Below are 25,511 nucleotides of genomic sequence, written 5' to 3' on the forward strand. Positions count from 1 at the left end.
ACTTTCTGGATCGTCAGTGACAGAAAATCAACTCTAACTTAAGCAGAGAAAGGGAACCAGTTGGGTTACACCTGGGAAGGATGCTGGAGTAACTTACAGAAATAGGAGGAGCTTCAGAACTGTAGCAGACGTTCTCAAATGCAAGCAAACATAAGAATCATCTGGAAGGCTTGTTAAAACACAGATTGCTAGGCCTCACCCAGAGTTTTTGACTCTCAAGGTCTGGGGTGGAGCCCAAGAATCCGCATTTCCCACAAATTACTAGGTGATGCTGATGCTGCTAGTCCAACCACACTTTTGAAAACCACGGAGTAATGGAAACCTAGGCTAGAGGAATGAAATGATGGAAGAAGCTTCCATTATCCAGCTTTGCTCCTGGATCTTACACAGGCTTTCACCAGCTACTAGGGAATGTAGCCTCCTGGGCCACATTATTTTCTTTCATGATCCCAGAGCCAGGTGGTCTCTTTTTATAAGCATCCAGAGAGCCCTGGGGAGGGTTCTAACTAGCTTGAGGGACTTGTGGCCAGAGACCATCCCTGAAAGCAATCTACAATGGCAGCATGCAGTAAAACAATTGGTCTGGCCTGGGCAAAAGCTTACTCTGTGAGCAGCAGACGGGAAAGAGAGGATCCAGGTGAAGATACACAGAGAGAAAGCAGGCATCAAATTTTCTGGCATCGCCAAAATCAAGGAAGTATTCCCAAAGAGACAAGAAGAAGATTCATGGAAAAGCAAGGTGAGCAAAGAAGAATAGGACAATGTGATTATCAGAGCCCATAAAAAAGTTCACTTTTGGCACCAAGATGTAAAATCAAATTCACTTATGACACTGTTGTTTACAAACATATAATCTATACTCACAGAGCAATAGAGTGGCACTTCTTATATAATGTGATGAAGGACCAATTTTTTCTTTTTTTGAGACAGGGTCTCACTCTGTCACCCAGGCTGGTGTGCAGTGGTATGATCTCCGCTCACTGAAACCTCTGCCTCCCAGGTTTAAGTAATTCTCTATCTCAGCCTCCTGAGTAGCTGGAATTACAGGCACATGCAATCACACCTGGGTAATTTTTGTATTTTTCGTAGACGGGATTTCACCATCTTGGCCAGGCCGGTCTTGAACTTCGGACCTCGTGATTCACCTGCCTCGGCCCCCCAAGGTGCTACAATTACGGGCGTGAGCCACCACACCTGGCCCAATTTTTAAAATAATTCCCTAACAGTCACTGACTGGTATTATTATAAAATATAATAATACAAATTACTAAAAAACTGATCTTCCTCTTGCATGTCATAGCAATGGTCATTAGCAATAAAAGTTTCTAAATGCCTATTCTCAGTATGGGTACTTATCACAAACCTAAAACGCTCACAAACAGGCACTGGTACATAAACTGGCACTGGTCCAACAACACGCTTCTGAGCATTACTGCTCTAGACCACGTGGGTCAGGACGTCTTGGTCACAGCTACTTAACTCATGAAAAAAAAATGAATGAGCACAGCTGTGTTCCAATAAAACTTTATTTAGAAACACAGACATTGGACAGGACTTGACCATGGACTGTAGTTTGTCTGCCCCTGCATTAGAACAGGGCTTTTCAAACTCTAAATGTATATAGGAATCACCTGGGGGATCCTATGAAAACACAGACTGTGCATTTCTAACAGCTTTAAAATTGTTGTCAGCATTGACAGTCCATGACTCACATTTTCATTAGTAACGATCCAGAGACAAATCTTCGTAAACCCAGAGACTGGTATGTGACTTTAATACTTGCTCTATACATGGTTTTCATTGTGCCTTAAAAAGACTGCAGAAAAGACTACATCTGCCATTCAGATATCTACCTTTCTCTGCTTTAAAGAGATTATTATAATCAGAAAAAAATCGATAAGGAAAGCCCTACTGGAACCCATAACATTAAATATTGGATGGTTTCCTACTTTCTCGATTAGCTCATAACCTGACACATAGTAGGTGATCAAGAAATAATTGTTGGCAGAGTGTGGTGGTTTACACCTGTAATCCTGATCTTCCTCTTGCATGTCATAGCAATGGTCATTAGCAATAAAAGTTTCTAAATGCCTATTCTCAGTATGGGTACTTATCACAAACCTAAAACGCTCACAAACAGGCAGGTGAGTAGCTGGAATTACAGGCACATGCAATCACACCTGGGTAATTTTTGTATTTTTCGTAGACGGGATTTCACCATCTTGGCCAGGCCGGTCTTGAACTTCGGACCTCGTGATTCACCTGCCTCGGCCCCCCAAGGTGCTACAATTACGGGCGTAAGACTGAGGCAGGTGAATCACCTAAGGTCAGGTGTCTGAGACCAGCCTGGCCAACATGGCAAAACCCTGTGTCTATTAAAAAAATACAAAAATTAGCTGGGCATGGTGGCATGCTCACAGCTACTCAGGAGGCTATCTTCAACCTGGGAGGTGGAGGTTGCAGTGAGCCAAGATCATCTCACTGCAATCCAGCCTGAGTGGCAGAGTGAGATTGCATCAAGAAAGGAAAGGAAAAGGGAAAGGGGAAAGGGAAAAGGGAAAAGGGGAAAAAGGAAAGGAAAGGGGAAAAAGGGGAGAAAGGGGAAAGGGGAAAGGAAAGAGGAAAAGAAAGGAAGAAAGAAAGAGAAAGAAAAGGAAGGAAGGAAGGAAGGAGAGAAAGAGAGAGAGACGGAGGGAGAGATAGGGAGGGAAGGAAGGGAAGGTGGAAGGGAAGGAAAAGATGGGAGGAAAGGTGGGAGGGAGGGAGGGAGGAAGGAAAATAGGGAGGAAGGGAGGAAAAGAAAGAAAAGAAAAAAAAATAATTGTTGATTGTAGGCTGAATGCAGAAATACCAAGCTGTAAAGACTAGGAAGAGAAATATAGTATGCTGATGGGGCTTTAATTTCTGTGCTAAACCTTATCTCAGGTATTTCACACTGTAGGATAAATTGGTGCAACTTTCAACTGGTAGTGCTTTTAAGGATGTACCTGCATAGAAAAACCGAAGAATTTGTTCTTTCAGTGTAAGTTCTCTACATGTTTCTATGCTTTTGTATTTTTTCCTTTTGCTTCATTCACTATTTTCACTTGAATACCAAATATCTCTCCTTTGGATTTTGGATAGCACTGACAGCATTTGGATTAACTATTTGGTCATTCAGCTTAATGGAGAAAAAGTTCCACTCATAAAAGGCAACCACTGATCATAGGTTATAAAAGACAAAAATATCAGAAATCATCTGAATATAAGATGATTTTGGTGTTTTCTCTCACACCTGCTACCCAAATGCCAACACTCTTGGATCATAATGACACACAGAAGACTCTAAGTCACTTTTGTCTCCCTCTAAGACAAATGTGCTTCTTGGGATTAAAAAGCAAGTGAAACCTAGAAGGCCAAGGGTTAAAGCTCCAAATGGATTTTCTGCTTCCTGTTTACAATCTTCAGGCCTCTGAGAATTAGAGCAGATACCTAAATGTTTGCTCAAAAATATTCTACGGAGTTCTAATTGAGAAAAAAGAATGTGTCCAGAATACTTACAGATAACAATTAATGAAAGAACCCACAGATAAGCTGGAAGAAAAATAATTAACTCGGATTTATACCAGCTGGCCCTTGGGAATGCTAATATGTATGTTTACAGTGCTCCATTTCAGAAGACCTCAAAGGTGGATATGAAGCATCCCCAGGAGAGGGTCCTGGGTATGCAGATAAAATATCCATGTATATTCAGAAACGATCTCTAATTGCAAGAGAGTTGCCACCCAAATTAGGGTAAAGTTGCTGAGTAAACTATTTAAGTGGACAAAACTTAAAATCTGTAATAAAGCAAGCAACACTGCTCAGAACACTGGTAGGTCAAGACAAGAGAAAGGAGGACACCTCTGCTTGGCAGATTCTTTCATTGACAGCATTCATGTCACTGCCCACAAACTCCAACTCCAAATCGTGGAACAGCAATGACATTTCTTTCTCTAAGGTCAACTATCAGAGAGGTCTGCTTGGACAAATCTATCAGAAATAACAAACCCCTAACATTTTCAAGCCCCTTTCATTTTATTTTTCAACCTAGCAGACAGCACCAGCAGATATATTACATAATTTTTTTTTATTAGTTACTCACTGGCTTAACTGTTTTCTGCCCTCTTTAAAATAACAACTCTAGGTAAGCAAGATTAGATGCATTTCACCCACTGCTTTATCCTCAGTGCCTATAAGAGTGCCTGGCATGGATGACACTCAATATATTCTTACTTGGTTGATGTTTCTAAATGGCTTTTCATCCAGTTTCATCATTATGTGGTCTGGAGAACTAATCCTGATTTCACAAAGGAGTCTTTGCAGAGCTGCCCTCTAACATGCTGGGGAATACCCCCTAGTCAAGTCATTCTTGCTTTGGAATGAATCTTGACTTCAGGGTTGACATGTTGACTTGTACCTATGGCTGAGTTCCTGGCTTAGTTAGCTGCCTGGTACTTGAGTCTCCCTAGAACCAAGCTTTGGTTTACAAAGCCTTGCCATGAATGGAGTTTGGCCCTTGCACTACAGTGCAGGGTTGGTGGCACTGGCTATTTGTTAAGAGAATTTCCTAACTGTTATTTGGGAATTGCCTCCCTCTGTGCATGCTCTGGCCATCTTCTAACAAGCTGCTTTCAGTTAAGGCCCCCTCCCTACTGCCACAATCCTTCCTGTGTAACGAACCATTTCCCATACTCATTGCCTGTGGTTGCTGGATGGAACTTCATCCTACTCTCTGCAAAGAGGTCCTTCCCTCCAATGCTTGCCTGACCCCGGTGAACAAGTCTAGTCCTAGAGTATAGCCCCCACCAGACTGCCCCATTGTATTACAGTCTTGCCAGACATATGGCATTGGTATCTAGGCTGGAAACGAAACCATTTCAGAAGGGCAACTCATTAACTTATTATGCTTTCCTTCTTGGCTGAGAACATTCAGCTAGATGACGTATATGGAAATAAATAGGCTGACAATATAAGTTTGTTCTGAAAAGATATTTTTGGGGCATCTGCCATGTTCTATGTACCATTATAGAGGCTACAGATAATGAAGTATACAAGAGTTGAGCAAAACAAAAACTATGAATAGGGGAAAATTCAAGACAGCTCTATATCTTGGCTATTTTTAAAGAATATGGAGCAAATGGAAAGTCTACTGAAAAAGCAACAAGAAATGTGAGGATGGGGAAAGCAGCAGACAAAGTATAATATTTCTGAGCAATTTTACAGAATTTTTAAAAAGAAGAGACTGAATAAAGAGATGATTCAGTGGTGAGGACTATGAATTGTAAATATCACATGAAAAAGAAAAGGGAGATGGACACAAATTATCCCCAAGGTCACATCTGATGAGGGTTATAAAGATGAAAAACACTCTTAATTTAGAAGCTCACCTCGAGTGTGTAGCTCCTTTGTAATGTCAGAAACTGTGGTGGGAATGCATAGAGACACCAGAGGAATCTTATAAGGTTCTTTAGTAAAATAATAATTTGAGAATTCTAGCAAGGAAGTGGATGGAAAAATAAAGGTGAGTTCATTTTCTGTCCAGTAGCAAGTCTTATTCTTGACGCTTCCTACCCTTACTGACCTGAATATACCAGGAAGACATTGAACAGGAAGATACTATACTGAACAATCGGGAGAGAGCATTTGGCCACCTCTGGGAATGCTTAGGTAGTTTAGCATCCCAGAAACTCAGAGAGACTTTATCAAATACTAACAAATAACTCATCATTAATTCTGAGATAATTTAAACTCACTCAAATTAGTAGTCCACAGAGGTAGTAAATGTATAAAATACATCAAAAATATATAGCTTGGTCCTGACTTTATGTCGATTTTCCTTTTTGATTGTTATAAAACTGCTATGTACTCCCAAAGCATTTCTTTTTCTTCCCTAAGTTTTATGGTTTACTGTGAAACAAAGCTCTTCATACTTGTTACTATTATATTTGATTGCTGACTGTATCATACCCTGCTTTAAGCAAACCTGGTTTACGAAGTTCCACAAGCTTAACTTTATAAAAGAGATTTTACATGTTAGATTCTTTAAATAATTATCTAAATAAAAAGATCCATTATTTAATACTGCTAGGAAAAATGATGGTCAACAAGGCTCACTATATGAGAAGATGTTCATCATGCAATGACAGATATATAATAGTGGTTGTATTACAGGAATACAGCTAGGGAATTTTTTTTAATACCACACTTTTAGTAGGAAATGTAAATTTGTAAAGGTGAAACAGTGATTATTATTTAATATTAAAAACCTTCCAAAAACACAAAGTGAAAATAACCTAACTTAGTAAGAAAATCATTCTTAACCAAAATGTTGAAAAACTACAATTTCCTCAAACTTTACTCATTCCATAGCTATAAAGGCAGTATGTTTAAAAAGCCATTACCAGCATATTCTAAAGGTTCTCATAATCAAATCCTTCCTTTAGGGGAACAAGTAAACTATGATACAAAAAAAAATTTTACATTTAGACTGGAGGTTTCTAATTGTACTTTCTTTAAAAGTGTCTCAGCTTGGTATGGTGGCTTGTGTCTGTAGTCCCAGCACTTTGGGAGGCCAAGACAGGCAAATCGCTTGAGCCCAGGAGTTTGAGACTAGGCTGGGCAACAAACCCTGTCTCTACCAAAAAAAAAAAAAAAATACAATTTGCCAAGTGCAGTGGCATGCACCTATAGTCCTAGTGACTCAGGAGGCTGCAGTGAGAGGATCTCTTGAGCCCATGAGGCTGAGGCTGCAGTGACCTGTAATCTCACCACCACACTCCAGTCTGGGTGACAGAATGAGACCCTGTCTCAATAAAAAAGAAAGAAAGACCGACAGAAAGACAGAAAGACAAAGAAAAAAGGTGTCTCTATCATATAATCTATGAAAAGCTGCTCATAATTATCCAAAACACTACCCAGGGAATTCTCATTATCCACAGAAGTTATGGTCTATACAGTCACTATAACCACTGAATTAGCAAATACTCAATGATTGTTCTTAGGGAACTACATAGTTACATTTTTATGAGCCTCTAGTCACAACATTTTCATCAGCAGATCAATTCCTAACTTTGTTTTAAGTATGCTTCTGTTTAAGGACACCTTATTTAATATATATTGTTACTGCTTGTGAACAACAGTACTATAACTCATGCCTGAAGTTTATCCACCATCTGTATGCTCTCTGTAGGGTAAATCACAGACTTCCTACACTTCAGAATGCTAGAAAGCATTCAACACTTATGCTTGGGGGCCAACAGTGAAATCATACACACAAAAAAGGGCAGAAATGCGAAAAACATGGCCCTAAATAGATTGCAAAAAAAACACGTTTTACAGTATAAAAGCTGAAACAAGAATGCAGAGGATTGCCTTGTTTGATCTCATTTGGGAACATGTGCACTGGGTGACTAAAAGTTTTCACCACTCTGCAAATTCCCTTCAATGACCTTGAAAGTGCTGCGGAATTAAAAACAACTTTTGGAGTACAAATTAATCTTAGCACACAGGCAAATTTTCAAATACGGAATAAGCAAATAATGGTCATCAACTATACTAAGATCACTAAAACAATGCAGATTAGATTACAGTGAAATTCCTCCAACACTTCTAAAAGCACTCCTTGGAAATAAATAAGAATCTTATTAATAACTAGAGAAACATGCCATTTCTGATCCTAATATTCATCTTGCTATAAACAGATCAGGAGAGCTGTTCCCTTTGTGGGAGTGGTGGGGGGAATACCATTTTTGACTTGAAATTGTATCATGGTATGATTCATGAAATAGCAAATTTTAAAAGTCTTAAAACAAGTTTCATGGGAAACAAAGTAAATCACAGTAAAAAAAATACTAATATGCATGAAGTGGGCTCAATAAACTCTACACAATAGTAGTTAAAGTATGAATACTTATTATAGTGAGATATCAAAATTTTTATAAACAAATTTAAAAACAAGAGTCAGGATGGGTGTGGGGGAACATGAGTGATGACATATATAAAACTGCCCATTCCCTTGATCTCAGACACACACACACACACACACACACAGTCTTGTATTCTAAATCACTGTGACAGTGACATAATAGAAAACTCGATGAAAACATGAAAAGGCAAGACATAAGGAAGCATTAAAAAATGCTGAATAAAAAAAAGAATTAAAAAAAATGCTAGCTCTCCTCTTGGTAAAGAATTATAGCAATGATAGCCAAGACAAGGGAGCACTCACCTTGCTAATGTTAGCCTCTACGAGTCCTTCAAGTATTATTGAGACAACTCAGTGGTACATGTGAAAACCCTAAAATCTGCATATGTTTTGACCCTTGCACTTCTAGGAATTTATCTTGCATAGATAATCCCAGCTTTATGTAAAGTTATGAGTACGCGTAGGTGCACAGCATTATTTTATTTTATTTCATTTTTTGAGACGGAGTTTCGCTCTTGCTACCCAGGCTGGAGTGCAATGGTGCTATCTCAGCTTACTGCAACCTCCGCCTCCTGGGTTCAGGCAATTCTCCTGCCTCAGCCTCCTGAGTAGCTGGGATTACAGGCACACGCCACCGTGCCCAGCTAATTTTTTGTATTTTTAGTAGAGACGGGGTTTCACCATGCTGACCACGATGGTCTCGATCTCCTGACCTCGTGATCCACCGCCTCGGCCTCCCAAAGTGCTGGGATTACAGGCGTGAGCCACCGTGCCCGGCCCCACAGCATTATTTTAAATTTGAAACACCCTAAACATCAAATAATAGAGCACTAGTTAAGTAAGCTTGCATGTCCATTCAAGTAAATACCATTCAGCCACTGAAAATGTTGTAGAGAACTGTACCAGGACAGGCAAAATACCACACATAAAAAATGAAAGAAAGCAGACTATATAATGTTGTGAATTATATGACACAAGTCTAGTCTTGTCAAAACTAGTATATGTGTGTGTGTGTGTGTATAAAATATGTTTTTTAAAAAGGTATACATAAATATACGTGTGTAATTTTCTTTATAATTTTCTGTTTTGTGTTTCCTTATTTTAATAATTAGGAAAAGGGGAATACTATTTATAAAACATCCTAAAACAAAGACAAAAGACTATTTAGCAAACCACTGAGACAAGCCAATTTCTTAGGCAAGCCTATATGGACATGTTGCTCGATTAGGAGTGAGACCATCTGTCCTAATTCCTAATTTCTGACAGGGGGTGGGGCAGCATGGAAGGAGGAAAAAAACAATTCACAGTATCTGCAATCTGCTGAATCCATGGCACACATCCCAGCAGACTACATCTCACCTCTGCTATATAGCAGAGGAACCAGAGACCTTCATAGTCCAAGGATTTCAGCCTTTTTCTGAATTATTTCCCAAGTTCACTACCCACATCTAATGATGCCTTTACCAGGCTTTATCTGAATTGTAAAGTAACATCTCAAAAATAGTAATAGTACAACTTTCTTTTTTTTTTTTTTAATTTTTTATTGCATTTTAGGTTTTGGGGGTACATGAGCAGAACATGCAAGACAGTTGCGTAGGTACACACATGGCAGTGTGTTTTGCTTCCTTTCTCCCTTTCACCCATATTTGGCATTTCTCCCCAGGCTATCCCTCCCCACCTCCCCCTCCCACTGGCCCTCCCCTTTTCCCCCCAATAGACCCCAGTGTTTAGTACTCCCCTCCCTGTGTCCATGTGTTCTCATTTTTCATCACCCGCCTATGAGTGAATAGTACAACTTTCAGATGCCCTGCCACATAAGATTATCCTTCAGATGCAGAGATTCTTGACGTTATTTCTGACCTCTATTGACTGTCTTGCTGAGAAATGCACTGTTTCCTAATTGTGGCATTTAATCCCTTCTTTTCTCAATGCAATAATGTTAGGGAAAAACAATAACCGTAACTCTTCTAATAATTATATATTTTTCCAAATTATATGGCATTATGCTTTGATCCACAGTCCACTTCTCTTTAACAGTCTACAAAGACATCTGCATAGAGGACTCATAATCAATCCCTGAGCTTGCTGGGACTAAGGACAAAATTTACTAAGCCCCCAATCTGTTAAATTATTTAAATCACTTACTATAAAACAAAATAGGGTGCATTTAAATCTGCATTTTGAAGACAGAGTAAAGAGTAAAAACCTTATTTTTGATTTGTTTCTGAGTGTATGTCAGTGAGGAGCATGAAAATAGATTCTGAGCGCTCCATTAGGGATGGTTTGAAAACGTGGTAGCCATCAGACACCTTCCCTGACCTTCCAGTCAGGGAAGACACAAAACCAAATGCAGTCACCAGCAACCACTTATCACTGAGAAGTATTGGCAGGTAAAGTGGAACAAGCATAAGGTGGGCAAGGAGGTCCAGGCATTCTGGGAAATTTTAATCAACTGGACATAAGGAAAAGACATGCAAAATTCAACACCTATGAATTCCTGACAGTGGGAAAACTACTGCCAGAGAAAAAAAGAAAAGGGCCCAGGGTGGTAGACAGTTTTCCACTCTCTAGCTTATGCAGAGTGATTGTCCTAAACAGGGAGCTATATTCTAAGTGGAAATGGAGACTAAATGACCAACTGCAAATTCATAAACACGAAATAATTTTATTATTCTTAGACTAGGCTATCAGGTCGACTACCACTAGAAAGAACGGCTGCCTAGACTTCTAACCTTTTCCACTCTGTATGAAAGAAAAATACATTTTCAAGCAAGCCTGCAAGAATAGAAATGCAGGGTAGTCATTTCAAAAATAATGCTCATCTTTCTATAAAGTATTAAGCAATATATTCAAGAATAAATTCCTACAAGAGATCTATTTCCCTATAAAGAAAATGGTCACTTGTAGATAAGATATTTCAGCAAATATATGTTGTATGTAATGAAATGGGTTTTGCTTTGTTAACATAAGTTAAAATGGACACCAGGCCTGAAGAATCTCTGAGCAAAGCCAGTTAGGCCTCATAAGTGATCTTAACTTTGCTTGATTTGCAGACATAAACAAAACTTGAGTTATTTCTTGTAAATGCCTATGTTAAAGAAAAACGAAACGGAAGGTTAATTGGAAGCAGAAAGTTATCTAACTGTAAGTTAGATAACTAGAACTTTCCAGCAGGATAGACCAAATAAGGCAACAGGATAACTGTAGCTAATCCAATATTTTCTTTGCTTTACTTTCCTGTTTGCTCTATAAAAGTCTTCCCTTTACGTTCTTTTGATGGAGCCTGGAAGCACTTCTGGTTTCGAGCTGCTCAATCCATGAATCACTGGTTATTCAAATGAACCCTTGACAATTTTACGGCACCTCAGTTTAAGTTTAAACAGCTCTGTGCCTCTGTTATAAGCATGTATGTGAAAAGAAACAGGATATTCTTCTTTATACTTAAATATACTCTAAATGTACAATAATTTAAACATATAAGACAGCACAAATGAATCCTAAAATATATTTATTAAAATGTTAAGCATTTGCATATACCTGATACTGAAAATATCGCAGGCAGTTTTACTTCTCTGGCTTCATATTCTAAAGTTTCTGAAGCATATACCATAGAGCACCAAAACGGCTGGCCTCTTCTCAAGTTTATAACAAATGATATTTTGTTGTTCTTTCAAACATGAATGTAATCCTCCCTTTATTAAATGGTTTCCTTGGTTGTCTGAGCAGAGAATCACTGTAAGCTACTGAGTCACTTACGCCTTCCATCAATTTCAAAACAACACATGCAGTAACACTGATTATCACTGAACCTGTATCAGACACTTCCCATTTCTGTAGATGTGCATTTATTCTAAATCTGTTTTGGAACTGATCATGGAATGAAACACTCAGAAAATATAAAAAAAAAAAACAAACTAAAGTTTTCACTGTGCTTTAGAAAGATGTGCAAGTGGTACTTAAAACTATGCTTTAGGGTATTATTTTCATGTCTACAGATGAGGCAATAGAAGTTTAAAGAAGTGTATTCAAATGGCCTATACATACATGAAAAGGTGCTCTACCTCATTAGAAAATAAGAAAATGAGAGAAAGGCCACAGTGAGATAATACCTCATACTTACCTGAATGACTAAAATTGAAAAGACTAACCACAGATAGCAAATATAAAAGAGAATATAGTATATAATTCCAATGACATTAAGTTTAAAAATAGGCAAAACAAATCTGTGATATTAGAAATTAACTTTGGGGGCTGGGGACAGTGGCTGCTGCCTGTAAGCCCTGTACTTTGGGAGGCCAAGGTGGGAGGACCCCTTGCCTGGGCAGCAAGGTAAAACCCCATTTCTACTAAAAATACAAAAATTAGCTGGGCATGGTGGCACTTGCCTTTAGTCTCAGCTACGCAGGAGGCTAAGTCAGAAGAATTAATTGAAACTGGGAAGTGAAGGTTGCAGCTACCCTTGTACTACTGCACTCCAGTCTGGGCAACAAAGCAAGACTCGGTCTCAAAAAAGAAATTACCTTTAGGGAGAAATCAGGATAGGAAAATGATGGGGACTGCATGAGGAGGCTTCCAGGATACCTGTCATGGTCTATTTCTTCATCTGGTTAGAGGTTAGATGATATGTTTACTTTAATAATTCACCAAGCTGTATACTTAAAATTTGTATACTATATCTAGATTATACTTTAATAAAAGTTTATTAAATTCTTTAAGTGAAATTAAAATTGTATTATGAAAAACAAAATAACTCCCACATACCTTTAGCTTCCTAAGATGACAGCTAATCTCAAAATATGAAATTACTTTCCCTCTAAATGGAAAGTGTGCATGTGTGTCTCAATGTGTGTAATAAAGCAACCCTCTGAGGTAAGTACTGCTATTATCACCACTTTATAAATGAGGATGCCAAGGTGCACAGAAGTTAAATAATGTGCCCAAGGGCCCACAACCAGTAAGTGGTAGAGACAAGATTGGAACCCAGGCAGCCTGGCATGAGAACTCCACTAAGAGTCCCTTCCATTCTTCAACTCGTCCTTGATGCTTAGGCAGCACATTTCTTCATGGATATTTCAAGGACTCTGAAAATATGACTCAAAGTTGGATCTAAACCAGGAAGTACAATCAAATACGATGAGCTGCTTTTACTAATGCCAATCATGTACTTTGGCTTTCCAAAATCAGGCCTCCAGAGAGCAAAAGATTTGCTTAACAGAATTGGGGGTCATTGGGGAGATTTGTGCCAAGTATCCCTTCCTCGTATACACTTCACAAGATGTTTCATGTAAGTGAATACATGGTGTTTTGTGTAAGTGAACACAACATGTTCCAGATGTTACATTTGCTACACCTTTGGAATTCTAAATTCATTAAAATAGGAACCAGAACATAATTTGGAAAATAAAAACCCAAGGATAACATTCTATATAGTGCTTTTCTTTTAAACGTCTTCAGATTCTTAAAAGAAAACCACAAAACTCTACTTCTGTTTTCTATTTTGTATCATTTTTACTCCTTATGATTTAAAGAATACTAATGCTTAGAATTCTTTAAATCAAAATGATGAAGACCACGAGCAGAACAAACTCTTTTTCTCTCATCTCAAGCTCAGCAGGAAAATAAGAGAATTATAAAATATTTAATGATACACTTCATATGAATTCAGTTTAGTAAGTGAGTTATCTTGAAAAGATTCTTATTTTAGTTGGCTTGGTAGAGGAAATTCATTTCATATATATGATAAAATAATAAGAAACACATTAGTTGTAGAGATACTTATGTATCTTTACAACTTAGGTCCAAGTGAAAATCAGCATTTAACAATCAAGCAAAATAAGATAAATTTTCAGCTCTATGGCTGACATTAGGAGTGGAAATATATGTCGACCTGTAATATCTTTATTGAATGACACTGTGTTTACTAATCAACAGAATTATCTTAGAAATACTGCAAATAAGTAGTTGTTAATATCAATTGAAAAGGGTTTAACGAAAACAGGTGTTTCATAATTCTGACTTTCTGTGTATTTAACTAACTAATCCTTATATCTAACAAGATAATCAATATCTTTGAAATAATTAGCATCGGGCTCTCAGGAACCTCTACTTTTGGGCAGGTGTACAGGGTTCTACATAAAATAATTACTGCCAAAACTACAGCCAGTTTCCTCGCAAAATCACATCAACTCATCTATACTATTTTTTAGGTTCTGTTCTCTAAATTTTGTGAAATGAAGCCAAAATTGAAAATACTCATTATATTTCTATGCTTTTTAACCGGTTTTGAAATTTCAAGATTTGGAAAAAGTACTGTGAGATGAGCTGTGCATTCATTTTCCTGATATAGCATGAGAAAAATAAAATAACTCCCACATACCTTTATCTACCCAAGATGACAGCTAATCTCAAAAAAGTTGAAATAATCCAAGCATTTGAAAATATTCCATAAAGTCAAAATTTTAGAAAAGAGCCTTTTTTTTTTAAATGGCTCTTGCAGCAATTTTTCCACTCTCCCACCCAACCCTATAGTTTTACAAAATTAAAATTTGAGGTAAGCCACTAAGAAAAGCCATTTCAATGAACATTCAGTGATTGTCCTTGTAGATTTAATCTCTAAATGGCTCTCTATTATTCTTTGCACTGAGTTTTAGTAGATGCCAAAAGTTCAGTATTTTATTACAGTCATCTGTCCTCTGGGTACTTTGTGGTTCAAGCAGCTTTAAGGAGCTTTGTGTCATGGTATTCATAGATTTCAACTGGTTTGAAAATCTCTGGGAGGAAAATGATTCTTCCCGTAGAAAGTAATAGGAAGAAAGAATAAGTGAATTAATAGATGATTAGAGAGCCACTGATAAGGTGTTTCTACCTAACCAATGAAAACAAAGTGCTTATGTAAGTGGAAACATCGTTCGTTTTGCAAATGCTTTCCTCGTGGCTGGCTGCCTTTGAACTTCAATAACTTTGCTATTCCAACAGCACTGGAGAATTGAAGATAAGTGCTAATAAATACCTTGCTGTCTATTTAATGAGTCAGAAGAAAGGCATAACCAAAAACACGAGGTCACCAACTATCTAAGTCATGAGAAAAACACAAGTGTACAACCAACATAAGACAAAATTTTATATATGCAAAACAAAACAGGCTATTGCCAGTTTATTAATGGGAAGCTTCCATATTTAATTCAGAACACATTTCTTTTTTTAAAAATCTGGTATTATTTTCATTTATGGTTTTCTTAGTAACTATTCAGATTTTCCAATCTTCAGATATTATAGTAACCAACTCGATTTATTAGATACTGTAACAATATTGAGACAATTATTCTCAAAGTTTAGGCCCATTGTGATGGCTCATGCTTGTAATCCCAGAGCTCTGAGAACCTGAGGTAGGAGGATCACTTGAGGCCAGGCGTTTGAGACCAACCTGAGCAACATGGTAAGACAAAAAATTAAAAAAATAGCCAAGCATGGTGGCATGCACCTATAGTCCCAGCTACTCAAGAGGTGGGGGAAGGATAGCTTGGTCCCAGGAGATCAAGGCTATAGTGAGCTATGTTGACACCACTACACTCCAGCCTGGGTGACAGAATGAGACCCTGTCTCTAAAAAAAAAAAAAATCAAAAAATTAAAGACAAACTTTTCTATCAAATTGTTGGGGCATATACCTACTTCTCAGGCCTGTTAAAAGAATGAAGTAAAAACCACATACATTAGACTTTTGAAATATTTTTATCTTTCTATGAAATAAGCATCTACCTAAAACCATATTATAGTCAACTGAGTACCTACAGGTGAAACAAAGCAAGCTGATATTTAGCTTGGTTACTAAACTAACTGATTAAATATTAATTGAATGCCCGTACTACTCCTAGCATGGGTATGGTAGCTGCATTCTAGCTAGCTATGGTCAAGTCACATGAAGCAGAAACAGAAACTATGAAACCAGGTACAGTTATTTGCTGCTTAGTGCATGTGTTACAAACTAATGGTCAGAGACGAAAATTAGAAAGCATACAAAAGAAGGTGAGGCTATTATTTCTCAGCGATATATGATCCTATAACCCCAAACTTTTCCAATATTTGGTAATAACTTCAGCATCTTTATGGAAGGAATCATAGTAGGACTTCCCTCTAAATCATGTAAGCATAGGACCAGTCACTTCTGTGTAAATTACCTAAATAAAGTTAATACCAACCAATGTTTCGACTGGCACATTGTATCATTTTTATTTCTTTCCACCTCTCAGGACTGTACATACAACCTCTGAAATAGGATCCCAGGAGCTGTTTATAAACCTTTCACTCAGGACTAGAGTTAAATCATCAAGTATTCCAATGCGATATAAAGTAGATGTTGCATCTGGTGCTGCAAAGTAGACATATTGACTTACTAACTCTTAGCAGGAGGAACAAGTGAGCTCCTGATGATGAGAAATGAAACCAGCATACAATCTCCCTACAAAGAGAAAGGTTACCTTAGGATCAGCTGTGAGCAATTTGAATGCTTGATATACTTGAGCTTCCTTTACACCACCTCCAAGATCCAAGAAGTTGGCTGGCTTCCCACCATTCAGGAAAATGATATCACAAGTAGCCATGGCGAGCCCAGCACCATTCACTGTGAAATGCAAATGGGACACAATACAGGCTACATTTAGCAATATGAAATGGTCCATAAACATTTTCCCTCTTCCATATTGCCAAGAGAGAACCCTGTCATTGCCAGGCCAATTTCTGTCCTGTTTGGAATTCCATTCAACCAGATAAGTTCATAGACTTTTCGGATAAAGAATCAGGACGTGTATATGCAAACAATGAAACAAAAAAGACTTGGGAATGAGAAAGAGGATTTACTGAGAAGTTAAAACAATCTGGGAAACAGAAGAAAGGGTTTAAGTAAGTAACTGATTTGGACCAGTAGTAAAGGAGGGAGTTTTAGGTTATGGAGGCAGAGAAACAGGAGGCAGAGAAACAAACTACGATAAGTTTCTAGGATCTATGAATTACATTCTTTTTAATATACTTTAAGAGACAGGAATTCTCTTAATGTTTTGCTTGCTGAGAATATGCTCCTTTCAATGTGGCATCTCTAGGATTGAACACAGAGGCCCCAACTTCAGTGGGGTTTTATAGTTTTTTTACACTTAGTACAGTCATGCGTGTTTATATAATGTTACCTGGATAAACTTAGGAATAAATGAACAAATGACAGCCCAAAAACAATATTCCTATCCCCTTATCCCCTTGTTCCTCTTTCAAATTAACATAAGCAATGCTTACCAGCAACCCAATTATTAAAACTGGAACCAAAATGTGCCAACATCTTAGGAGCCTTTCTTAAGAAAGTGTAGGTAAAGAGTTTTAATATCAAAATTCTTGTTTTCCAGAGCTAAGTTTTATTGATCAATTGCACTTCTTTTGCTCCTTAAGCTTAATTATATGAAATTACTTTCCTCAGATTAGAAAAAAAATCTCCTGAACACAGCAGAAACGCATGAGGTAAAGTGTCCTTCATTTTTCTGACCCTCCAATTCCCTAGAAAAGCCTATGAACTGTGACTAATTAAGTATGGCGTAACTAAAATAAAAATAGTTTATACAGAATCTGAAAACAATTTGAAATGTATAAATCATAGATTTTTAGGCTGCGACATGGTCAAACCATGCACATTCCTACAGAGGTTATAAATAATCTGTATTTAATTTGTTTTAAACCCGTCATTATACCTTTCCCCTTTCTAAATGCCTACAAACACTGAGAGTGCATTAGCTTCTCAGGATCAGAACGATGTGAGTGATCCGATGCATTATAGTTATTGCTCCAAAACAAAGCAAGAGCTTTTGGTATCACTTGTAATTGGATGTCATTTTCTATTGTATTGAACAACGAACTCTTGGATGAGGTCTCTTCAGTTCTGAATATAATGATAGTGTTGGTTTAATGAGCTACAAATCATTTTTATTTTAATTCCATTAAGATTAAGACCTCAGTTTCCAGTACAATGAATTGGTTCTAACAGAAACACAGTCTTGTGCAATTAAGTCAGAAGCATATAAATCTGAGCACTATAAGCTGTGAACAATAACAGAAATTGTATTGCCTCTATAGACTCATTCTTATCTCAGCTGAAGAAGCCATTTTCACAAATTTAGATGAGTGCGATGAAATCAATTGTTTTACTAATAAACTGGCATAATGGATTAAACATTTATCCTTTGGTTATCACAGAATCTGGAACTTTAGTAAAGTGATTAAAGTATATGTCCTCTTCTATTTCCTCAGACAAAGGAATTTTGTTTTTGTTTTAAACATGAATTTCAGAAGAGTTCCCAGAATATTAATACCGAGTTGAGCAGCAAAGGTTCTAACATTTTACTAAGTAAAGTTTAACTGAGATGCTTTAAGTCAGTAGTTCTCAACTGGGGTGATTTTTGCATCCCATGGCCATTTGGAAATGTCTGAAGACTTTTATTTTAATTTATTAACTGATATGTGTTTGTTGTCACAGCTGGGGGTTGTTAGTAGTATCTAGAGGTTAGGATGCTAAACATTTTATGATGTACAAGATAGCAAAGAATTATCCCACCCAAACTCTCAGTAGTGCCATAGTTGAGAAATTCTGCTTTAAACCAGTGACCATTAATCAAAACAAACTTTGAGAAGACACTTGGATTGTTTCCTAAGACTTTTCAGCCACAGGAAAAAAAAACAAAAAAACCAAACTTCTATGCTTACTTCTTGGTAAATGACATTTCAGAAATCAAGAGTTCCTAAATTCTATAAAAATCCACAAAGCATTCTTTTGATATAACTGCTTCTTACCAAAGCAGGCAATGTTCCCATCTAGTCCTATGTATTTCAGATCATATTTGGCAGCTTCATTTTCAATGGGCTCATTCTCTGATTTGTCGTCCATAGCAAATATGTCTTTTTGTCGGAATTCTGCGTTGTCATCAAAGTTTATCTTGGCATCAAAACAGACAACTAAATAAAGAAGAAAACAATCATACCTGAGTATCTCTTGAGAATCTATAAATTAAGTTCTTCAGGCTAGTAGGCACAAGAGAAGGGAAAGTAAGTACAGTCATTTTTTTTTTTTCTCCTGCTATAGGCAGGAGGGGCTGATGTGGCATCCTTGACCTTTAACTTTTAGGGGTTAGTCCCTGTTGTAAAGGACTTATATTCTAGTAAAGAACATAGTAATTTGTATCTGTTGGTCTCATTTCAATAGAATAATAACAAAAGTTGCCGTCAATGATTAAAAGTTACAGACTGGCACAGCTTCATAGATACAGCTTTGATTCATTATTTTTATTATACATTTTTAGTAGTTAACCACTAATTATCACCATTCTCTTCTATGCAAAGAGAGTCTAGACAACAGTATTAATCCTTTTGTCCTCTTTTGTCCTTTTTCTGACATGGTAAAGTGAAATTTTTATTGAATCAGTATCCTCTCTATTATTTCCAAAAGATTTAGTGGAAAGAATATCAGACTGGAATCACTCAATTTTTATTTGATCCTTAACTAACTTTGTAACATTTATTGAAACTAAAAATTGTATACACTTGACTCTTGAACAACATGGGTTTGAACTTCGAAGGCCCACTTATAGGTGGATTTTTATTCTCAAAATGTAAAGCACCAGAAGGTCAAATTTTCACATACATGGGCTCTGCAGGGCCAACTGAATGAACTGAGTATGAACAAAGTTTTGTATATTTGAGATTCCTGGAACTGATTCCCTGCATATACTAAGGAACAACTGTATATTTAAAATATACAACATCATGTTCTAATATACATATAACACAGTGAAATGATTACTACACTGAAGCAAATTAACACATCCATCTTCTCATTTAGTTTTTGCTTTTTGTTTTTTTGTGTTGGGGGGAGAACACTTGAAATATATTAGCAATTCCAGCATACATTACTAACTCTGTAACATTAATAAAATAACCTAGTTCTTCTCTGGGCCTTGGTTTTTGAATTGAAGAAAATGGGAATAACAATCCTTACAACTAGGGCCACACCCTTGATTTGTGCAGGACCATTTTATGGTGCTTCAGATTCAAGTTATAAGACATGAAAAGACCAAGAATGGTCAGTTACAATGCCAGGATGCCAGGCATTATTAGTACAATTGTCTTCAGCTTCTGCTGCTGGTGGAAATCTCCTGGACCCAGCAAAACTCATTCCATGATAGAGAAAGACTACAAGGACCTTTCCTTGATTTACAGATGTACACATACAATCAGGGAGAGACTGCAGTGGAGATGGTGGCATTATTGGTATCTGAGTTCTGACACTTTTTATTATCTCTCTTAGAGTAGAAATTAGTGTTCTGTGGTGCCATGTCATGTCACCATAATGCTCTTTTATTTCACTTGGGATATTGATAGCCAGGAATCTTTGACTAATAATTTACAGCTACTACCTATTCTTCAGCGTGGCTGACAGACAGCTGACTCTTGAAAGGGAAAAAACCATGGAGCATTTTTCACTCACTGAAAAGCAGTGGCTATAATCTGCTAATTTTACTTGCTTCTTATGAAAATAAAACACTGCTGTATATGGCATGCTGCCATTAGAGACCCTAGGTAGAAGGTTTTCTCCAAGGGTTTCCCTACCACAATATTCAAGCACTTTGATACAAATCTGTGTAGACCGGCATATTAATATCTAAGAATATTGGTTATAAGTATAAATGCAGACCACACATGACTTAAAGCAGCACTGAGTGACAAGAGAGAATCTTATATGGGAGTTAATGTCTGCTTAAATCATTAGTCTTATCCCAAAATGCCAAAATTCTTTGTCCACACACTGTGAATAGTTGGAGTGAATGAGTAATTACTTTCCAGAATATTGAAATCTTAATGACGGAATCCTACAATTACCAAAGGAAATGGCCAATGTTCTCTGCTTGCTACACTGGCATTTTTCTCAGCAGTTAATGACCAGTATAATAATCAATAGAAAAGCAACTTCATTCTTGGCTTTCCACTGGGTTTATAAGTACATTCTAATTAATTTATTACTAATTTTAGCTCCTCCATTCCTTGATGGCAAGACTACTTAAAATTGACACCTTCAAAATAAATGGGCAAAGGTTATCAAATTGACTTCCTAAGGGAAGAGTTTCAAATAAAGGAATTCTTGGTCAAGATCAATAAACAAGTAAATCAAAATAGTTTCAAGCTGATCTTTGCTCCTTACAAAGACTACAGTTACAAGCTGCTTCAGAGAGAGAATAATTAATGAGTATGTATGCAAAGTTCAGAAGGCAATCCCAACTTATGCCTCCAAAGCTAGATTTTCAGAGGATGCTTTCCTGTGGTATGACATTCTCTCCAGGAATCATATTCGCAGACCTTTGCAGTTAACCCAGAGCTTCAAAATGGTGACTATGGGATACAAGAAGTGTATATCTACAATGTTCCTGTGCCAATTGTTAGCTCTCCATAGAGAAAACTAAACAACCTAACTGGATCACTGCAGCAGGTATGTCTAAGTGTTCTGGGAAGTTAAAAGCACTACCCAAATATGAAGTAATTAAGAGAACTTAGGAGTTAAGAAAGGGGATCCAAATTGACTGTCATTTTCAAGACCCGAGTTTTAGTGGGTAAGGGATGGAAAACTTTAAGGACGTATAGGGATTCTTTTAGACAAATATTTGTTATGCCTGTTTTGTATTTTAAAAGTAGTCTGTGATATTATTATTTATAATTAAAATATATATATTTTGGTCTTCATCCCTAATTCCTGGCATAGAGCTCTAAAACCCTTATTTCCTAAGCAAAAGGGGTTCTAGGAGAATCTTGTGTTTCAACATTTGGACTTTGACCCTGATTTCTGATGCAGAGCTCCCAATGCCTCGGTATTTTCTGGAAGATAAGAGAGTCTTTTGTTCTATTAAGATAAGTCTTGGTGGAGGCTTCTGTATCGGGCTGGTTGCCAGAAAGAGCAAACTATGATTAGATGCTTGGAAATTTCAGCTCCACCTCCATTTTCTAGGACAATAATGGATCCTCCCTATGTAATAAAGCCTCCATAAAAACTTCTCAACTCTGAGGGATTGGAGAGCTTACAGGTTACCAAACACAGGGAGGTGCTAGAGGGTGGCTCACCTGTGGAGTGCAGGGAAGCTTGTCACCCCTTCATGCATATCCTACCTTGTTTACCTCTTCATCTGGCTATTCATTTGTATCATTTAAAATATCCTTTATGAAAAAGTTAAAATATCCTTTATAATAAATCAGCAGTAGTAAGTAAAGTGCTTCCCTGTGTTCTGAGAGCCAATCTAGTAAACAATGGGACTCAAGAAGTCCTCAGAACCCCCAGTTCATAGCTGGTCCATCAGAAGTACCAGAGGCTTGGTCTTGCAAGTGACAGAGTCAGTCCCATAAGACTGACTCTTTAGCCTGTGGACTCTGACTCTAACTCCAGGTAGGTAACGACAGAATTGAACTGAATTATAAGATACCTAGCTAGTGTCAGAGATTAGTCAATGTGGGAAAAACTCACACATCTGGTCCCAGAAATGTTCTTCTGTGTTGAGAGTTTGGTAGAGAAAAATGTTTGTTTTTCCCTATTACACATAGTTCCATACAAACAAGTGCTTTCCTGCCTTACCATCTACAATGTTGAACCATGTAAATGCTTTTCCTTGAACTTGACCACTTAATGTAGACTGGCATCAAAAATACTAGGGTATAAATGACAACTCTTGGCACTTCCTAGCCAGCTATCCCTCAGCATATTAACCTCTCTTAAATCCAGGCTTTGTCTATACAATGGGGATCAGAGTATGTTCTACCTTAGGTGTTGGTGGCAGGAGAGATTATATGCAAAGCGCTTAGCTTCCTAGACAGCAGGTCCTCACAGGTTGTTAAATGACCGCACCATGTTATATGCACATGTTTTTTAATACTTAGAGATTCCCATTATTTCAGCCCAGGCTACAGAACTCTCCTTTCTCCCTCACAGTAAAAATTACCTGCTCCTTTAAAATCTGAAATTTCTGTTTAGAGCAAATTTAAGCAAATGTCTATCACAGTTTATATATTTACAGGTTACCCATGGTTTTCAATAAAAAGCCATCTTCTGAATAAATAAGAATTTTCCTAAAGGAAGGATATTCATAGTTGGAATTTTAGGCATCAGAAATAGTAGGAAACAAGATTTTAGGATAAAAGTTAAGGGTAAGAGGCTGTTGGTGACCCTGAAATCGTATCACACTTGTGGATAAGGCCAAGGCTAAAGACTGGTACAGAACATCTCCAAATAAGGATCTAAGCCAAGGGTAGGAAACTAAAGCCCTCAGGCCAGCCCTGTTTTTATGGATAACAGATTGGAACACAGCCACATTCATACTGCCTATGGCTGCCTTCACAAGACAAAAACAGAGGTGAGTAGTGTCAATAGAGACTGTATGGCCCACAAACCCCCAAATATTTACTAACTGGTCCTTGACAGAAAAAGTTTCCCAATCCTTGCTAAGTAAACTCTTACATTTGTATCCACTTGCCTTAACCAAGTGATATATACACAGGTATCATATTTGACAGTGAAGGAGAAACTTAGAAAATGTGCACGCCATTAACATGAAAGCCAAAAATAAATAAATAAACAACGAAACAAACACCTGTGGCTGCATAAAAGGAGCAGATTAATCTATGAATACTGACTCTTACATGCTTATTTCCCCTTAGGACCCTTCTAAATGGACTTCTAGAACTGACGTGTTCAAAATGGATTGATGTCTATGTCAACAGTAAGGCAGTAAGATAAACCTGCCTGCTCAAACCCATAACTTTCTCATTTAATAAAACAAGAAACAATATAAAATGTATTTTCAGAGGTGCTGAGCTTGGTCTGGACATTAAGATTTTCAATGTCACATTAATGAAACTTCAATCCCATAGAAAATTCATCTTGAACAAAGGCCATCCTGTATAGAAAGTGGGTGAAGAAAACACACCTATTAATATTTATAAAACAATTTTTGCCATCAAAAGCACATTGTTACATGCTTGATAGATTATACAAATGAATTTTCCTTCTGAACAAATATCAAAGAAAACTGTGGTACTTATATGCATAGGGTGTTTTGTTGTTTTGTTTAGTGGTGTGAGATTCTGTGAGCTGCTAATTCAACAATCTCGATGGAAAACATGACTGGCAGTTTGAGGCCTCTGACCCTGGAATTTTAACAAAGGAATGTGTCACAGAATTAAACAAAAGTAAAATACATTTCAGAGGGGAAACTTACACATAAAAGAAGCATAAAAACAGCAGGAAATAAGACTGTCATAATTAGTTTGAAAAATAATCTGTCTTCAAGCAATGTACTGTGTTTGATTTGTGATAACCATAATGTGCTACTGAAACGCGCCTTGCCAAAATGGCCTTAAAATGCTGATACTTTCAAATTAGTCCCACTTTCCATTAAATATTGATGTTCTGAGAGTTGTATACTTTTTAGAACTTTTTTTTAGTGGCTGTGAAAAGAGAAAATAGATATGGGGTGGGAAGGGGGGTTGGGGGAGGTAAAGAACCGAAAATGTTCTTGAAAATAGAGTCTTGTGTATAAAGAGAGAAACAGAGAAACACCCACCAACAACATGGGCACTTGCTAACAAGAAGCAACAGGGTGGTTATTTAGGGAAATCAATCTGAAGAAAGAAAGGAATCTGATGTGCCAGTTAACTATGGGTAACCCAGCTTTAATTCTCATGGAATCTTAGCTTGATAGTCACTGCTTCAAACTGGATCTCATTCCTTTGGCTCAGTGAATGAATTTCAGCTACCAACTGATAAAGATGCCCTAATGTAGGAATTCTTAACCTCTAGACTATGGACAGATTAGGTGAGGTCATTCTCTGTGGACAGGGACCATCCTGTACACTGTAGTTTGTCTAGTGTCATACATGCCGGTAGCACAGCCTCCAAGTTGTGACAACCAAAAATGTTCCATGGAGGACAAAATGCCCAACCTTCTCATGAAGTACAATGTGCTTTAAACACATCAGAGAAAGAGTCTGTGTACACATAGAGCTGGATGAAGGTAGGAAGAAATCCCTGATTCTCTTTAGGCCTTATGCCAGTCCATACCTTAAGACTTCCCTGTTATAGGAATAAAATAAATTTTTTTTATTTTATTGCATTTTAGGTTTTGGGGTACATGTGCAGAACATGCGAGATAGTTGCATAGGTACACATGTGGCAGTGTGTTTTGCTGCCTTCCTCCCGTTCACCCACATTTGGCATTTCTCCCCATGCTATCCCTCCCCAGCTCCCCCCGCGCTGTCCCTCGCCAATTCCCCCCAATAGACCCAGTGTTTAGTACTCCCTTCCCTGTGTCCATGTGTTCTCTTTTTTCATCACCCGCCTCTGAGTGAGAATATGCGGTATTTCATTTTCTGTACTTATGTCAGTTTGCTGAGAATGATGTTCTCCAGATTCATCCATGTCCCTACAAACAACAAGAACTCATCATTTTTGATTGCTGCATAATATTCCATGGTGTATATGTGCCACATTTTCCCTGTCCAGTCTAT

General features: G+C 37.5%; 1 protein-coding gene across 4 annotated transcripts in view; it reads right to left on the bottom strand.

Moving 5' to 3' along the window:
- SUCLG2 (succinate-CoA ligase GDP-forming subunit beta) overlaps window positions 1-25,511 on the bottom strand; it is a 286,592-nt gene that overhangs the window by 96,755 nt on the left and 164,326 nt on the right. For all 4 annotated transcript variants that reach the window (XM_002758533.7, XM_008981988.5, XM_078351448.1 and 1 more), the window contains 2 exons: window positions 18,768-18,929; window positions 16,421-16,563 (listed from right to left, as the gene is read on the bottom strand). In XM_002758533.7, the coding sequence (XP_002758579.3) occupies window positions 16,421-16,563; window positions 18,768-18,929 (305 nt within the window). The remainder of the gene's footprint in view (window positions 1-16,420; window positions 16,564-18,767; window positions 18,930-25,511) is intronic.

This window comes from Callithrix jacchus, chromosome 15 (genome assembly GCF_049354715.1).
Source record: "Callithrix jacchus isolate 240 chromosome 15, calJac240_pri, whole genome shotgun sequence".
Taxonomy (NCBI): Eukaryota; Metazoa; Chordata; class Mammalia; order Primates; family Cebidae; genus Callithrix; species Callithrix jacchus.